Source organism: Orcinus orca, chromosome 1 (assembly GCF_937001465.1).
Source record: "Orcinus orca chromosome 1, mOrcOrc1.1, whole genome shotgun sequence".
Classification (NCBI taxonomy): Eukaryota; Metazoa; Chordata; class Mammalia; order Artiodactyla; family Delphinidae; genus Orcinus; species Orcinus orca.
Window position 1 is genome coordinate 184,184,805 of NC_064559.1, and position 16,726 is coordinate 184,201,530.

General features: G+C 44.8%; 1 protein-coding gene across 4 annotated transcripts in view; it reads right to left on the minus strand.

Moving 5' to 3' along the window:
• LOC101280127 (protein argonaute-4) overlaps window positions 1-8,451 on the minus strand; it is a 46,071-nt gene extending 37,620 nt beyond the window's left edge. Inside the window, exons 1-2 of one of the 4 annotated variants that reach the window (XM_004266471.4) lie at window positions 8,111-8,451; window positions 1,668-1,833 (exon numbers count right to left, since the gene is read on the minus strand). In XM_004266471.4, the coding sequence (XP_004266519.1) occupies window positions 1,668-1,833; window positions 8,111-8,129 (185 nt within the window). In that variant the 5' untranslated portion in view covers window positions 8,130-8,451. Of the gene's footprint in view, window positions 1-1,667; window positions 1,834-8,110 lie in introns of those variants that run through there. The other 3 variants (XM_033422155.2, XM_049697771.1, XM_049697769.1) reach the window with 3 other exon arrangements.
• Between the last annotated feature and the right edge of the window lie 8,275 nt (window positions 8,452-16,726).

Consider the following 16,726-nt stretch of genomic DNA (forward strand, 5'->3'; position numbering starts at 1 on the left):
TTGTATGGAAACACAAGAGACCCCGAATAGCCAAAGCAATCTTGAGAACAAAAAACGGAGCTGGAGGAATCAGGCTCCCTGACTTCAGACTATACTACAAAGCTACAGTAATCAAGACAGTATGGTACTGGCACAGAAACAGAAAGATAGATCAATGGAACAGGATAGAAAGCCCAGAGATAAACCCATGCACATATGGTCACCTTATCTTTGATAAAGGAGGCAGGAATGTACAGTGGAGAAAGGACAGCCTCTTCAATAAGTGGTGCTGGGAAAACTGGACAGGTACATGTAAAAGTGTGAGATAGATCACTTCCTAACACCATACACAAAAATAAGCTCAAAATGGATTAAAGACCTAAATGTAAGGCCAGAAACTATCAAACTCTTAGAGGAAAACAAAGGCAGAACACTCTATGACATAAATCACAGCAAGATCCTTTTTGACCCACCTCCTAGAGAAATGGAAATAAAAACAAAAATAAACAAATGGGACCTAATGAAACTTCAAAGCTTTTGCACAGCAAAGGAGACCATAAACAAGACCAAAAGACAACCCTCAGAATGGGAGAAAATAATTGCAAATGAAGCAACTGACAAAGGATTAATCTCCAAAATTTATAAGCAGCTCATGCAACCCAATCCAAAAATGGGCAGAAGACCTAAATAGACATTTCTCCAAAGAAGATATACAGACTGCCAACAAACACATGAAAGAATGCTAACATCATTAATCATTAGAGAAACGCAAATCAAAACTACAATGAGATATCACCTCACACCAGTCAGAATGGCCATCATCAAAAAATCTAGAAACAATAAATGCTGGAGAGGGTGTGGAGAAAAGGGAACCCTCTTGCACTGCTGGTGGGAATGTGAATTGGTGCAGCCACTATGGAGAACAGTACGGAGGTTCCATAAAAAACTACAAATAGAACTACCATATGACCCAGCAATCCCACTACTGGGCATATACCCTGAGAAAACCATAATTCAAAAAGACACATGTACCAAAATGTTCATTGCAGCTCTATTTACAATAGCCCGGAGATGGAAACAACCTAAGTGTCCATCATCAGATGAATGGATAAAGAAGATGTGGCACATATATACAATGGAATATTACTCAGCCATAAAAAAACCCGAAATTGAGCTATTTGTAATGAAGTGTGTAGACCTAGAGTCTGTCATACAGAGTGAAGTAAGTCAGAAAGAGAAAGACAAATACCGTATGCTAACACATATATATGGAATTTAAGAAAAAAAAATGTCATGAAGAACCTAGGGGTAAGACAGGAATAAAGACGCAGATCTACTAGAGAATGGACTTGAGGATATGGGGAGGGGGAAGGGTAAGCTGTGACAAAGTAAGAGAGTGGCAAGGACATATATACACTACCAAACGTAAGGTAGATAACTAGTGGGAAGCAGCTGCATAGCACAGGGAGATCAGCTCAGTGCTTTGTGACCGCCTGGAGGGGTGGGATAGGGAGGGTGGGAGGGAGGGAGATGCAAGAGGGAAGAGATATGGGAACATATGTATATGTAAAACTGATTCACTTTGTTATAAAGCGGAAACTAACACACCATTGTAAAGCAATTATACTCCAATAAAGATGTAAAAAAAAATATTAATGTATAAGAAGCCTACTCTTTCTAATCCTTACCTGTTGACTCTACGAGGCCGTTTTTCTGGTTTAATATCCACGTCATAGTGATACACATCTATTTTAGGAATCTGAACCTGAAAATGATTGGCTAACAGTCGAATTGGTTTTCCAACAGTTCCAAGGCCAGGACGACGAGGCGGCTGAAACAGGCTGGTTGGAGGTCCTGAAGAGAATGAAAGATATTTGATGTGCTATTTGTTTGTGAAGGATAATATTCCCCTCATGATCATGATGATGATGATAATAGCTACAACTGGAAATTCCCTGGTGGTCCAGTGATTAGGACTCTGCACTCTTACTGCCAAGAACCTGGGTTCAATCCCTGGTCCAGGAACTAAATTCCCACAAGCCACGTGGCACGACCAAAACAAAATAAAAATAGTTACAATTATTGAGATCTTATTATTCACTGAACATACTCTGATATACAAAGATCAAAAGTTTTTTGACCTAAGACTCTCTAGATTTCTAAATATTTTGCCATGTTGCTATTATTCTGAATATGGGGGATGTCAACACTAGACACAGTATGATGAACCCTCAGAGGCAATCTACTGTCTAAAACCTTTTATCAGCATCAGTAGATCTACAGCTAGGCTTACAAAATTATATGCATTTTAAAATAAAACCATCTCGGACTTCCCTGGTGGCGTGGTGATTAAGAATCCGCCTGCCAATGCAGGGGACACAGGTTGGAGCCCTGGTCCGGGAAGATCCCACATGCAGTGGAGCAACTAAGCCCGTGCACCACAACTGAGCCTGCACTCTAGAGCCCATGTGCCACAACTACTGAAGCCCGCATGCCTAGAGCCCGTGCTCTGCAACAAGAGAAGCCACCACAATAAGTAGCCTGCACACCGCAATGAAGAGTAGCCCCCGCTCGCCACAAGTAGAGAAAGCCCGTGCGCAGCAAAGAAGACCCAACACAGCCAAAAATAAATAAATTTTAAAAAATAAAATAAAAAAAAAAAACAGTACTGAGGCTGAGAAACCTTGGTCTAGATACGGCAGTCATTCCAAATTATTCCATTGATGGTTCATAAGATATTCCATAAAAAGAAAGGATTCCATAAGCTAAAGAAACTGCATATTCCCTCCCCTGCTTAAAATTCCAATGTATATTATCGTGTTAAATTCTCTAAGAAGTCATGTAATAAATAAACCTGTTAAACTTTAACTCATCATTTACCTAACTTGTTTTTCCCTAGAACACACCCGCACACACACACTCTTTCTCTCTGTTTTTATTTATTTAGATTTTTTTTTGATGTGGGCCATTTTTTAATTATAAATTTATTTATTTAATTTATTTATTTGTGGTTGTGTTGGGTCTTCATTGCTGTGCGCAGGCTTTCTCTAGTTGCAGCGAGCAGGGGCTACTCTTCGTTGCGGTGCACAGGCTTTTCGTTGTGGCAGCTTCTCTTGTTGCGGATCATGGGCTCTAGGTGCGCAGGCTTCAGTAGTTGTGGCTCGCGAGCTCTAGAGCGCAGGCTCAGTAGTTGTGGCACATGGGCTTAGTTGCTCCACGGCATGTAGGATCTTCCTCGACCAGGGCTCGAACCCGTGTCCCCTGCATTGGCAGGTGGATGCTTAACCACTGCGCCACCAGGGAAGCCCCTGATGTGGGCCATTTTTTAAGTCTTTATTGAATTTGTTACAATATTGCTTCTGTTTTATGTTTTGGTTTTTTGGCCGCTAGGCATGTGGGATCCTAGCTCCCGACCAGGGATCAAAGCCGCACCCTCTGCACTGGAAGGCGAAGTCTTAACCACTGGACCACCAGGGAAGTCCCTCTCTCTGTTTTTAAAATCAAACATCTATCAATACTCAGTAGATAAGGATTTAGGGAAACACAGTCTGGGAAATATCTGTCTACAGAAAATCTTACTCCTTTTTGATTATAATGTCAAATGGACACTGGCCTAAAAAATAAACATCTTTTCTGCTGTGCATATGTGTTGAGTAAAGTGAGCTGTGTTTACAAAGGAAAGTTACAACAGGTTTTCTTGTTGCAATGGTATTTCACCAAGAACAAAGACAATTCAGTAAGGAGAGAAAACTTTGCAGCAAGAAGCTGTTCTGGTCCAATATCACTTAGGAAAATCAAAGCAAACACTTTAATGAAATTTGTGTTGACAGACCACCACATACTAATTCTTAAAGTACTGAAAATCTTTTCATGTATTAAATTCACTGTTCCTTCTTCCCCTAAATTATACTCATCCTTCAAAACTCAGGTTGAGTGCAACCTCCTTGGAAAGCCTTTCCAGAACCTCCCAGGCTGGAGGATGCATCTTCTGTGTTCCCAAGAACTTCTGTATAAGGGAGCACTTAGGACAAGTACCTAGAAACAACTTGTTAAATTACTGTCTCCTTCACTAGACTGTAAACTCTTAGAAGAAATGGACTTCCAGTTCGTTGTTATCTCAATACCTAATTCAATGATGAGCACATTGTAGGAATTCAATAAATGTTGAACAGAACAGTACCAATAATCCCTGTTGCAGATCCAGGTAGAAACTAAACAGAAACCTAGTCATTTCTAAAACAAAAGAATTGACGATTATCTTTTCATTAAAACAAAAAAGCACTTAATTTATACTAAAAATATTATTATTCCTTGGAGTTGAGTTCCACTTCTGGTGAACAAGGGGATCTACTCTTGGTGTGATACAGCATTTATAAACAAGGTAAGAAGTAGATAATAAATAATATCAGAGGTAGACAGGCATACTGAATTAACCCAATTAAATCACATAAAAAAGTCAGCCCTGCATATTCCAAGATATGCTTAAGCAATCTTTGTATCGCAAATCCAGCTTTATGACAGAAATTTGCAAACAGAAATTTGGATCAAGTGACTTGCCCAAGGACGTATGACTAGACTAGGTTTCCTTACTCCCAGTTCAGGGCTTTTTCTTCTCCAATTTACTTCACAATCCTACGGCATCTATACCTCTCTAAAGTACTTGATGCCCTTTAAAGAGGCAGAGGCAGAAGAAATGAAGGAAAGGGATTAAGAAGTGGAGAAAAGCAGAGTGTGTGCCTTTTCCATGGCAAGAGAGAAAAGTTAGAAGGTGAGTGATCATTCCTTTTAATAAGTTTAGAAGTCTTACTCAGAAAGATATATTCTAAAAATTGTTCATCCCCAAAGCTGATTTCTTTGAATTTATCAAACGACTTACGAAGAAATAAATCACAGTGTCTGAGGCTCTGGAACTCCTGGTTTTACCACTCCCTAACTGCATGACGTAGGGCCAGTTTCTTAGCCAATCTGTGCATCAGTTTCCTTATCTATAAAATGGAGGAGGTATGATAATAATAGCATCCATCTCATAAGGCTACTGTGAGGATCTCATTAGACAATGTATATAAAAGGCTTAACACGGTGCCTCACAATGGGAAGCACTCGATAAATGTTAGCTATTATGACTGAGCTTGCATAAATGTTATAGTTATTGCTCAAAGGTCTTCATGTGGGGAGCATCTCCAAAATTTAGTGACAAAGTCAGAGAATGACATCTTCCAAAAAGGTAACAAATATGACTCAATACAGATTAGATGAAGTCAGCTTAATAGAAGAGGAGGGCATTAGACGAGGAGTCAGGTGACCCAGACTCATCCTCACCACTCAGCCTTGAGACCTTGATAAAGTCACTTAAGCTCTCTGAACCTATTTTCTCATCTGTAAAATGGGGATCATACCTGCCTTGCCTACCTCACAGAGAATTAAATGAGCTAACAGCTAAGAAAGCACTTTCCAAACTGTAAAGCACTGTAAAAATCAATTACTATTAATATAAGCAAAATAAATGGTAATATAATTAAATATATTTATTTCCAAGTTATTGTTGTCAGAAATCGAAATTGGGTGAGGGAGAGCAGAGCAAGACTAAACATGCTTCAATGATTGTTCAAGCTAGGAGGGAACAGAGCACTAGATCCATGTGCTTTAACAAAGAAGCAGGAAAGCTTCTCTAGGTTCTTAGCCTGGATGAAACATTCCACAAGACTATCAACTCCCTTTGCTCTAATTCCATGCTCAGCAAGCAGCTTCTTGTTTTTAACTGGGTTTCCAAGGTACTGTGACACCAGAAAAGGAGTCTGCTAGACAGCAGGCAAGAAAATATTCCAGTCAACGGAAAAGATCTACGTGACATTGTGGCTTATTCATTAGTGTCTTATGAATGTGGTTAGTGAGAATTAATTTTCCTCAATCCTGGGTGAAATGATAAGTCCTGCAAAATCTAAAATCAAACCAAAAAGAGAGTCCCTGGGATGTTCCTAACACCACCAGGTTGATCTTTTCCATGAAATTTGGTTTGTATACACAGTTACATAGTCTCTTTCAATATCAGCTCATAAATGCAACAGTTGATTCAATTATGACTTTCTAGCAGGGGAGGGAGGGAAGAAACATTTGTTGAGTATCTCCAATGCATTGCTATCTACAACAAGACTTCCCACATACATTACCTTATTTCATTCTCACAACAATCTTGCAGCACATAATTATTATTACCCTTTTTTATAGATGCGGAAATGAAAGTTCAAAGGAATTAAGTAATTTGCCCAAGGTTATACAACTATTAAATTACTAGATTGGATTTGAACAGAAGTCTGTTACATTCCTAAAGACCTGATCATGCCTTTAGCCGGGGGACATAGCTGAAGTAACCCTGTGTAATACACTGAGGTTTATCAAATAATATTAATGTGACAAAACCAATTTATTTTTAAAAGGCATATGAAATTTGACTACAAAGTCCTTTAAAAAATACTCTAAGGGGCTTCCCTGGTGGCGCAGTGGTTAAGAATCCGCCTGCCAACGCAGGGGACACGGGTTCGAGCCCTGGTACGGGAAGATCCTACATGCCTCGGAGCAACTAAGCCCGTGCGCCATGACTACTGAGCCTGTGCTCTAGAGCCCGCGAGCCACAACTACTGAAGCCCGAGTGCCTAGAGCCCATGTTCCGCAACAAGAGAAGCCACCGCAACGAGAAGCCTACACACCACAACGAAGAGTAGCCCCTGCTCGCTGCAACTAGAGAAAGCCATGCACAGCAACGAAGAACCAAAGCAGCCAAAATAAATGAATTAATTAAAAAGAATCCCAAAACTCTAAGGACTTCCCGGGCAGTCCAGTGGTTAAGACTTCGCCTTCCAGTGCAGTGGGTGGGGGGTTGGATCCCTGGTCCAGGAGCTAAGATCCCACATGCCTCGTGGCCAAAAAAACCAAAACATAAAACAAAAGCAATACTGTAATAAATTCAATAAAGACTTAAAAAAAAAATACTCCAAGCAGCAAATTAAAGTGGAGTTGAATCATTCAGCTATGTAAACAAGTTTCAAGTAAACAAACTTGCAAAGTTTCCAAACTCAAATGGTAGACTGAGTTTTCTATGCACTAAAAAAATGAAATGCTCTACAACTAAGACTACTATGTAGATAAGGTATGATATTAAAGTTAATTCTAACACAGCCCCTAAACCCTGCCCTACTTAGCCAAGACATCAGAAACTTGTTGGGGTTCCAGGTGGGAGCAGCAGACTCCAATCTGCAGGGCATTTGTTACAACTTGGAATGGTTCTTCTTGTTTGGGCAGAGTCGAGGAGATAACCAGAGGCCATTCATAATACAGTTTCCAAAGCACTTTCTCCTTCATTTGATCCTCACAACTACTTCTAACCCAATTAGAAGATACTCAGAGTATTAAAGCCGGAGCTGGAGCCTCTGGCTGGTAACTCGCCTGTCACTGAGGAGCCACGACAGACCACTCTGGGTCTCTTGCACAGACTGACAGGTAGACAGAGGCCGAAGGCCACATTCCCCAAGACTTCAGGGCCTTTGAGAAAGGGTGGACACTTTGCCCCTTGGCCTTCGGGGCTAATGAGAAGTGTTTAGGGGAAGTTCTCTTTCTTCCTTATCTGAGGGCTCTGGACTGTCTTTCAGTGCAAAGAAAAATAGGGGTGCGGCCCCAAGCCAAGAATACCCCTGGTAGTAGATGGTGGAGTCCTTGCTGGTCTGGTCCGGTCAGGGCCAGGCCTCCACTGCGCACCTGGCACAGATCGCGTCCCTTCTGAAGCCCAAACTGGCCTCGCTTCCACCCTGGAGCACAAACCACCTCCCTGAGGTTGGGTCAGGTCTCCCTGAGACCTGGGGACGCGGGTCACCTTCCTCCGTGACCTCGTTCCTTCCTTAGACCTCGAGAACTGGCTCAGATCTCCAGGCTGGGGCGCGGAACCCGCCCCCACCCCCCCCCCCCGCCCAGGCCAGGGTCAGCTCCCTCCGCCTTGTGCAATGGGGTCCCCCTCCCCCAGGCCTGACGGCCCAACCCAGGTACGCACAAGCCGATGGGGGCCACGGGGAGCTGCCAGCCCGTCCGCCCGCCCACCCGTCCCCGGGTCCGGTCCTGGTCCCGGCCCGAGCGTCCTCCTCACCGGGTCCCAGAGCCTCCATGGCGGCGGCGGGGGCCGCCTCGCCGCGGTCCCCGGCGCCTCCCGCTCCGGGCCCCGCCGCCGCCGCCGCCGCCGCCGCCGCCGCGTAACGCTTGATCTCCGGAATATTGGCGCTATGGGGGCGCCGCGGAGACGCGGGCGCTAAGCAAGGGGCGGCGGCGGCGCCCGGCCCGGGGACAGGGACCCGGCTCCCGCGGCTCTTCCGGCCTCAGCGACAACAAAAACAATCCCCGCCGCCGCCGCCAGCGGGAGCGGGAGCGGGAGCGGGAGCCGGAGCCAGCGCGCGCGCCCGTCGGGCGGGGAGAGGGCGCGGGGCGCGCGCGGCCAGGGGTCCCGGCTCACGGAGGGGGCGTGCACAGCCCCGGAAGGCGGGTCCACCCGGCCCGGCGTGGGGCAGAGGCGGGGTGGGCGGGGGTGGGCGCGCGCGCCCTGAGGGGGCAGCGCCCAGAGGACGTGTCGGGGGCGCGCCCGCCCGCCCGCACTGCCCTGTAGCCCAGGGAGGCCTTCCCCGGCGAAGGGCTCTGGGGGGGTCTACATGCTGTCCTCCCAGAGAATTCCAATACACAAGTGCCCGGAGAAAGATCGGGATTGCAGACCCCACTGATCCAGACACAGCACTCCACTTCCGCCCGTGGAAAGTGTCCTGAGATGCACGTCGGACACCTCTCCTCCTTCCTCCCACCTCAGACCACTTCTTTCTCCTCTGTCTCCTCTTTCTCCACTGTCCCGGGACTGAGAACACCGGGGTCACCACGGACGCAGCATTTTCCTTCCACTTCTTCATCCAAGACTGTACACCCAGGTGCTCTTCCCAACCCATGCAGCCGAAAGCACCACGGGAATGGACTATGATGAATGATGTGTTCTCTCTGTCTATGACCTCTGCTCAGTAAGTCACCAGTCACTTCAAAGAGAAAAGTTTTGCTTTCTTGGAAGCCTTCACTGTAGCAGCCAAGAGCCAAAGGAGCAACACCCCACTCCAGGGTGGTGCGGTCAGCCCAGTAGACCCAGCATCCTCGGGGCTTTCAGTTGGGACTTTGAGTTGGAGAACATAGGCCAAGAAGGAGTTTCTAGTCTTCAGAATGAGGCAGCTCTGTGCCCACCAGTTAAAAAGGGACAATGTGTATATGTTGTACTCGTTTGCTAGAGCTGCCATTACAGAGTACCACAGATTGAGTGGTTTAAACAACAGAAATTAATTTTATTACAGTTATGGAGGATAAACATCCAGGATCAAGGATTGGTTTCTTCTGAGATCTCTCTCTTTTGCTTGTAGATGGCATCTTCTCCCTGTGTCTTCGCATGGTTTTTCCTCTATACACATCTGTGTCCAAATGTCCTCTTCTTATAAGGACACTAGTCATCCTGGATTAAGGCCCACCTTACAGACTTCATTTTAATTTAATTGCCTCTCTAAAGACCCTGTCTCCAAATACAGTGAATTCTGAAGTAATGAGGCTTAGGATTTCAAGGTGTGAATTTTGAGGGGACACAATTCAGCCCATAACACGTGTAGTGCGATAGTTATTTGAGCACCTACAATGTGCAGCCATAGAGCCAAATAATTTTTGTATCATAAAAATGATTTAAAAAAATATTTGGGGCACACCATGGCCAGGCACTTTGTTATGGGCTTCACATGCCATCTAATCTTCACAACCACCTATAAGGTAGATATTATTAAGAAAGGTATTTGTGTAGATGAGGAAACAACCTCAGAGGAGCTAAGAAAATCAGGCTCTGCATTACATGATATGGCTGAGAAGCATGGAAAAATTGGAGTTCTAAATCCTGCATTCTAGTCCTGGCTGATTCCATCCCCGCCTGGCTATAGAACTGAGACTTTTAATCAAGTAACTGGACTCTAGTCTACTGATGACATACTCCAACTTCTTTCCGTAGTGCCATGCTGCTTCTCCGTTAAGCCAGATATTCACTGGAAACAATGATAGGGGACAGAAAGTTTGAAGGGGAGGAAGTATTCACTAAGAGAACAGACTGGTTGACAGTTAAGAGGATAAGAGGATAAGGAAAGCCAACTAAAGGCCAAGTTTTTTTTTAAATTTTTTATAAATTTATTTATTTTTGGCTGTGTTGGGTCTTTGTTGCTGCGCGCGGGCTTTCTCCAGCTGTGGCGAACAGTGGCTACTCTTCGTTGCGGTGCGTGGGCTTCTCATTGCGGTGGCTTCTCTTGTTGCGGAGCTCTAGATCGCAGGCTCAGTAGTTGTGGTGCGCAGGCTTAGTTGCCCTGCGGCATGTGGGATCTTCCCGGACCAGGGCCCGACCCGTGTCCCCTGCATTGACAGGTGGATTCCTAACCACTGTGCCACCAGGGAAGCCCCCAAAGGTCAAGTTTTGAGTTAAGCCTAGTAGCCACCTCCCTTCACTCCAGGCTAAATTCTTCCCATTCACACAGTGCTGGTGGCTTCCAGCCTGGTTTGAGGCTGACTTTCCCCCTCTCACTTTCTAACAGATTTCCTCCCATATTTTATTTGGTACACTGAGCAGAAACCATAGCTTGTTTCCTGTACTGAAAATAGCTTCAGAAACCCGAGTATGAAATGTATTTAGGCCATAGTCATGACTGCAACGCCTCAATTCCTCAATCTCTCACCACTGCCATTCTCGACTGCTCTGATGATCTACATTCTTCCAAAACTCACTCCCACTCAGGCACCCACTGCCCCCTTTCCAACTGAGCCCTTCTGAGCCCTGCCAAACCAATGTTCTATAGTCAATAAACTCTCCTAAACCTCAGTCTGTTCGACAAGCTCTCCTTCCACTTCCTGCTGTGTCTGAGAGGAAGCTCTGCCCCAGAATACCACTTCCCCCTCAGCTCTCTCTGATGGTGTCTGCTCATTCTCCCACACCCCACACATCTACAGGACAGCGTGGGGAATGGACAGAGAATTGGCAATCTATTTGCACCCCCATGACACCAAACCTTGAATTCTCATTCTCATGTTAAAGCTACTTGCCCTCTGGCCAGACTACCACAGGGCCTCCCTTGGTGGTATAATTAGCTCAGCTCCTGGTCTTCTGTCTCAGTTCAGGCCTGGCTCCCATTGCATTATAAATCCTTGAAAGCAGGGCTTATGCCTTATTCAGGAATTCAGGTTTGTGTTTCTGTTGCCTAACATGTTACTTGGCACCAAATGCCTACTCAGGGAAATGTATGGAATGAATGAATGAATGAATGAGCAATTAATGTGTAAACCATGGGAACTAGAAATGGTCCAGTGGAGGGGCCTAGGTAAAAAACCCTGGGTGAATCCCCAGCTTCTCCAGAGTGCAGACTTTCCAATCAGGTGGTCCTGGGTTCAAATCCCAGTTCTACAACATACTAGCTCTAAGGACCTGGGACCAGTCCCTTCACCTACTGCTCAAGGATGTTGTGAGGAGGAAGTTAAACCATATATGTGCATGTTCCTGCGTGTCTGGCACAGAGTAAGTGCCCAATAGTAAATAATTCTCCTCCCTTCCCTCCTTTCCCCCAGCTAAAAGCTGCTCCCCTGCTGCTGTCTTGCTGTCCTTTGAGAGACAGAGAGCTCACGATCTCAGCTTAGTCCAAGAGAGGGAAGCAGAGCTGTCAGGGACCAAGCACGTTTACACAGCCTTTGTCTGAGCCACCTGAGGACAGGGACTTGGCGCACTCGTCTGAGGGTGAGAGCCAGAACACGCTCAGTCGAGGTTTATGAATGGAACTGGACTTTTTGAATGTGTCGATGCTCCCCTGAGACCAGATTGTGTCAGAGGGAGCCTTGCTAGTGGACCTTGTGCCAGATGGCAGGGCTCCAGCCACCCATGCTGCTTGTGACACTCCAACCCTTGTGTGGGCTGTTGGTCTCTGTTGGTGTTTTGACTTCCTAGCCTCTCCTCATACAATCTTTCCACAAGTCTGGAGCTTAGAAGTTGAGGACGAACTTCTTTGCAGTCGATCAGCTGGGCTAGGGACTTAAACTCTTCTTTAGCTGGGGACCCCCTTATTCAAACAAAAATCTTAAGTGGGAGCTGAAGTGGAGCCACTCTGTCTGAGGAAAGAGACCTGCATTGCACACTACTGAACTAGACTAGCTTGCCAAGAGACACCACCTGGCATCCCAACGGAATTTCTGCCCCCCTCCTCCTACTCCATCAGCAGCCTTGCTCCTTTACAATTTTTTAAAATAAATTTATTTATTTATTTTTGGCTGCGTTGGGTCTTCATTGCTGCGCGCGGGCTTTTCTAGTTGCAGCAAGCGGGGGCTACTCCTCATTGTGGTGCACGGGCTTCTCACTGCAGTAGCTTCTCTTGTTGTGGAGCACAGGCTCTAGGCGCACGGGCTTCATTAGTTGTGGCACGTGGGCTCAGTAGCTGTGGCGCATGGGCTCAGTTGCTCCATGGCATGTGGGATCCTCCCGGACTAGGGCTTGAACCCATGTCCCCTGCATTGGCAGGATTCTTAAACACTGTGCCACCAGGGAAGTCCCAGGAAGTTATTCTTAACAAGATGTAAAATTTAGAAACCACACAGAAAACTACTGATAGATTTAATTACATGAAAAATTAAAACTTCTCACAAAAACCACCATAAAATTAAGTATAAAGAGTTCCTACAGGGCTTCCCTGGTGGCGCAGTTGTCAAGAATCCGCCTGCCAATGCAGGAGACATGGATTCGGTCCCTGGTCTGGGGAGATCCCACATGCCATGGAGCAAGTGAGCCCATGCGCCACAACTTCTGAGCCTGCGCTCTAGAGCCCGCGAGCCACAAATACTGAGCCCGCGTGCCACAACTACTGAAGCCCGCACACCTAGAGCCCGTGCTCCACAACAAGAGAAGCCACCACAATGAGAAGCCCGTGCACTGCAAAAGAGCAGCCCGGCTGGCTGCAACTAGAGAAAGCCCACGCACAGCAACGAAGACCCAATGCAGCCAAAGATAAATACATAAATAAACTTATATTTAAAAAAAGACTTCCTACAAATTCATAAGTAGAAAAATTGGCAATTCACAGAAAAAATACAAATGCTAACAAACATGAACAGGTGTGCAATCATTAACAATCAGAAAAGCAAAGTACAAAAATGAGCTATTTTAAAAATTCATTGCTTGAAAAATATTTTTAAGTTGAGTAAATCCAGATGGTAAAGATGAGGGAAATTAATACTCTCACACAGTATTGGTGGGATTGTAAATCGGGACAACTTTCTTTGAAAATAGTCTGTCAGTGTCTATCAAAAAGTTAATTGTGCCTCCCTTCAAACCCTTAATTCCATTCTTGGTCTCTGTCTTAAGAATCTTGAACTTCTGTACACACATAACATATAACAAGGACGTTTGTTCATTATAGCATTGATTGCAATAGGAAAAAAATAGAAATGACCTTAACATTCATCAAAAGGGAATGGTTTAAAAAGTAGATTACATTTATATTATGGAATAATAAGTAAAATGTACGTATTAAATGTATGAGATGCTTCTATATGTACTGACATGGAAGGATCCCTAAAATACACTGTTAAATTGAAAAAAAAAAATCCAGTACAATAGAATAAGATGCACAGTGATCTCACTGAAATTGTGTATCAAGGAGATAAAATGTACAGTTCTCTTTAGGCTGCCTCCCAATTCCCTCATTAGAGGTGACTACTATTAATATTTTATATGTATAATCCCTAATTTTTTTCTGTGCATTTATAGTTGCACATATATAAGTCCATACCATATGATCTCATACACAGACATGCACAGAGGAAAGACTATGTAAATTGATACAGGGAAAACACCATGTAAAGATGGAGGATGGGAGTGTTGCATCCACAAGCTAAGGAACACCAAAGATTGCCCACAAACCACCTGAAGCTAGGAAGAGGCAATGATGGATTTCCCCTACAGGTTTCAGAGGGAGCATAGCCCTGCCAATACCTTGATTTTTGGACGTCTATCCTCTAGAACTGCAAGATGATAAATTTCTATTATTTTCATCATCCAGTTTTTGGTATTTTGTTATAGCTGCCCTAGGAAACTAAAATAGGGAATAAAGGTGGAAATAGGGAGACCAAGAAGTGAACTATTGCAATGATGCAGGTGAATGTTGATGGTGGCTTGAGTCAAGGTTGTAGCTGTGGATGCTGGATATGTTTTGAAGACAGACTTTGATGATGGACTGAGTATGAGGTATAAAAAAAAGGAGAGGCATTAAGGATAATTCTAAAGTTTCAGTGCTGTTAGTGCCCCAGGTGTCTGCATCTTTGTGCCTGAGGCCTTTCCCAGAAGTGCAAAAGGAAAGCCAATCTAACAATTCCTACCTTAGACTGGAAGTGCTGGGAAATTAACCCCACCTAGGGGAAGCCCTCAACCAGTGATTCTCAGGAGTTGGTGTATAAATATCCCAGCTCCTTTGCCCCTCAGATGGGATAATTTTGACACGTGTGTTTTACACTATTTCCCACAAGATTAAGCTCCAATCAATCAGTGGTAGCTGGCTTACCAACACATCTTTATTGGCTGCCTTCTCTTCCATGTATCTCTCCTACTGGTGACCCTTGTTTCTCCAAGATAAATTATTTGCACTTGAATCTTTATCTCAGAGTCTGCTTTTGGAGAAACCCAGACTAATACACGAGATTTTCAGCTTGAGCAACTGGGAAGATATTTATTCATATTTATTAATTAATAAATTGACATTTATGAAGATGGAGAAGACTTTGACAGGTACAGATTCTTGGAGGGGGGAAGATCGGTAGAACATTTTGAACACAATAGTTTTGAGGTGCTTGTTAGGTCACCAGATGGAGAGGTTGAATAGGCTTAGAGATATACAGTCTGGAGTCAGGAGAGAGATTGGTCTAGAGATATACATTTGGGAGTCAACAACATAGAGATAATATTTAAAGAAAGCCATGAGTCTGGATGAAATCACTAAAGGAATTAGTGTAGCTGGAGAAGAAAAGAGGTCCCAGGATTAGTAGGGTTTTTGGCACTGTAACATTTAAAGGTCAAGGAAATGAGGAAGATCCCGCAAAGCAGATTGAGAAGGAATGGCCAGTGAAGTTGGAGGAAAAGAAGAGTGTGTGAAATCCCAGAAACCGCGGGAGGCAAGTGTAACATCAGTCCCTTCTTTTGGTCTGTTTTCGTATCCTTCATTTATTTTGGAGGCTTTCCTCAAATGTCTGGTGGTCATATTTTGTCTTTTCACATTGAAGAGTTGGGTTTTAAAAGATTGATTTGAATTCTTTATCCATGTATGGGTTTTGTCTTTTGGTGGCTTTCACAGTAGAAGCTGAAACTCTAGGTCATTTCTCTGAGGCTGTTCAGTTTCTCCAGAGAATTCCCCGTTTTCAAGCCGAGGGAGGGAATACCCTAGTCACCAGATAAGGAGATTATGGGGTGGGGGAGGGAGTGAGAGTGGATAGAGAAGTGTGTGGCCTCTTCGTTCCGTACGTAGACTTCCAATGACTCTCCCTTTTTCTAGTAAGGTACCTCTCTGTCTCAATTACTGCACAGACTCCTCCCAGATTCCTGCCAGGGAGGAGTAGTAGTCATCTGACAGGTGCACGATTATAGAAGGGACCTGAAGGCTAATGGATCCTTACAGACACTTTCATCCAATCCTCTTGTCTTGAACCCATTCTTCTCCCTGGTTCTTTCTTTCTGGGTTTCTGGGTCCTCTAGTACTTGAGCTTAGCTGGAGTTCTGTGGCAGGAAATGGCTTGCTTCTCATTAGCACCACCTCTGTAGACAGTTGGTATGTAGCTTTTTCAGCCCTGCTAATTTTTCCACTTGGATTTCCACCTTCTCATCGTCTCATGTCTCCTCTCCCACTCTCTTTATCCTTGTGGGTTTATTTTGGTCTTATTCACTTGCTTTCATTTTTGTGGGGCTCGAAAAACTAGAAGAGATAAACACATGTGTTCATTTTTCCTTCTCAACAACAGTATTTTTTTTTTTTTTTTTTTTGCGCTACGCGGGCCTCTCACTGCTGCGACCTCTCCCGCCGCGGAGCACAGGCTCCGGACGCGCAGGCTCAGCGGCCATGGCTCACGGGCCCAGCCGCTCCGCGGCACGCGGGATCCTCCCGGACCAGGGCACGAACCCGCGTCCCCTGAATCGGCAGGCGGACTCCCAACCACTGCGCCACCAGGGAAGCCCTCAACAACAGTATTTTGAGGTCATCAAATGTAGAGCAATTTTCTAGTGTCTGGGGCCAGAAATTCAAGAGAGACGTGAGTTCTTCCCTGGAGAAGCCACATTCCTTGAATTCTCGGTGCCTCTGGTCTTCCAGAGTATCTCTTATTTTCTTTTTCCCAGAGGCTAGAACTCGGCCAGAAGTATTTCTGCCTGGTCAATTCATCTATTTTCCAGTTACCTAACTGTGGAGGCATTTCCTACTTGCCAAGGAGCCAACTCAGGTTGACTCCTTCCTTTTGTCTATCCTTCTATGTCCATAATATCCACACAGGAGGAATGCATATGCATAGCTCGACTAAGTCCGGAAAGTAATGGTAAGTTATGAAAGGGAATCTCCAAGTTATACGGGGAAAATGTTTGGAAACTTTGGGCCGAGAGAATGTATGTGGAGTGGGTGGGGGTGATTTAGACCATAAATTTTATTTT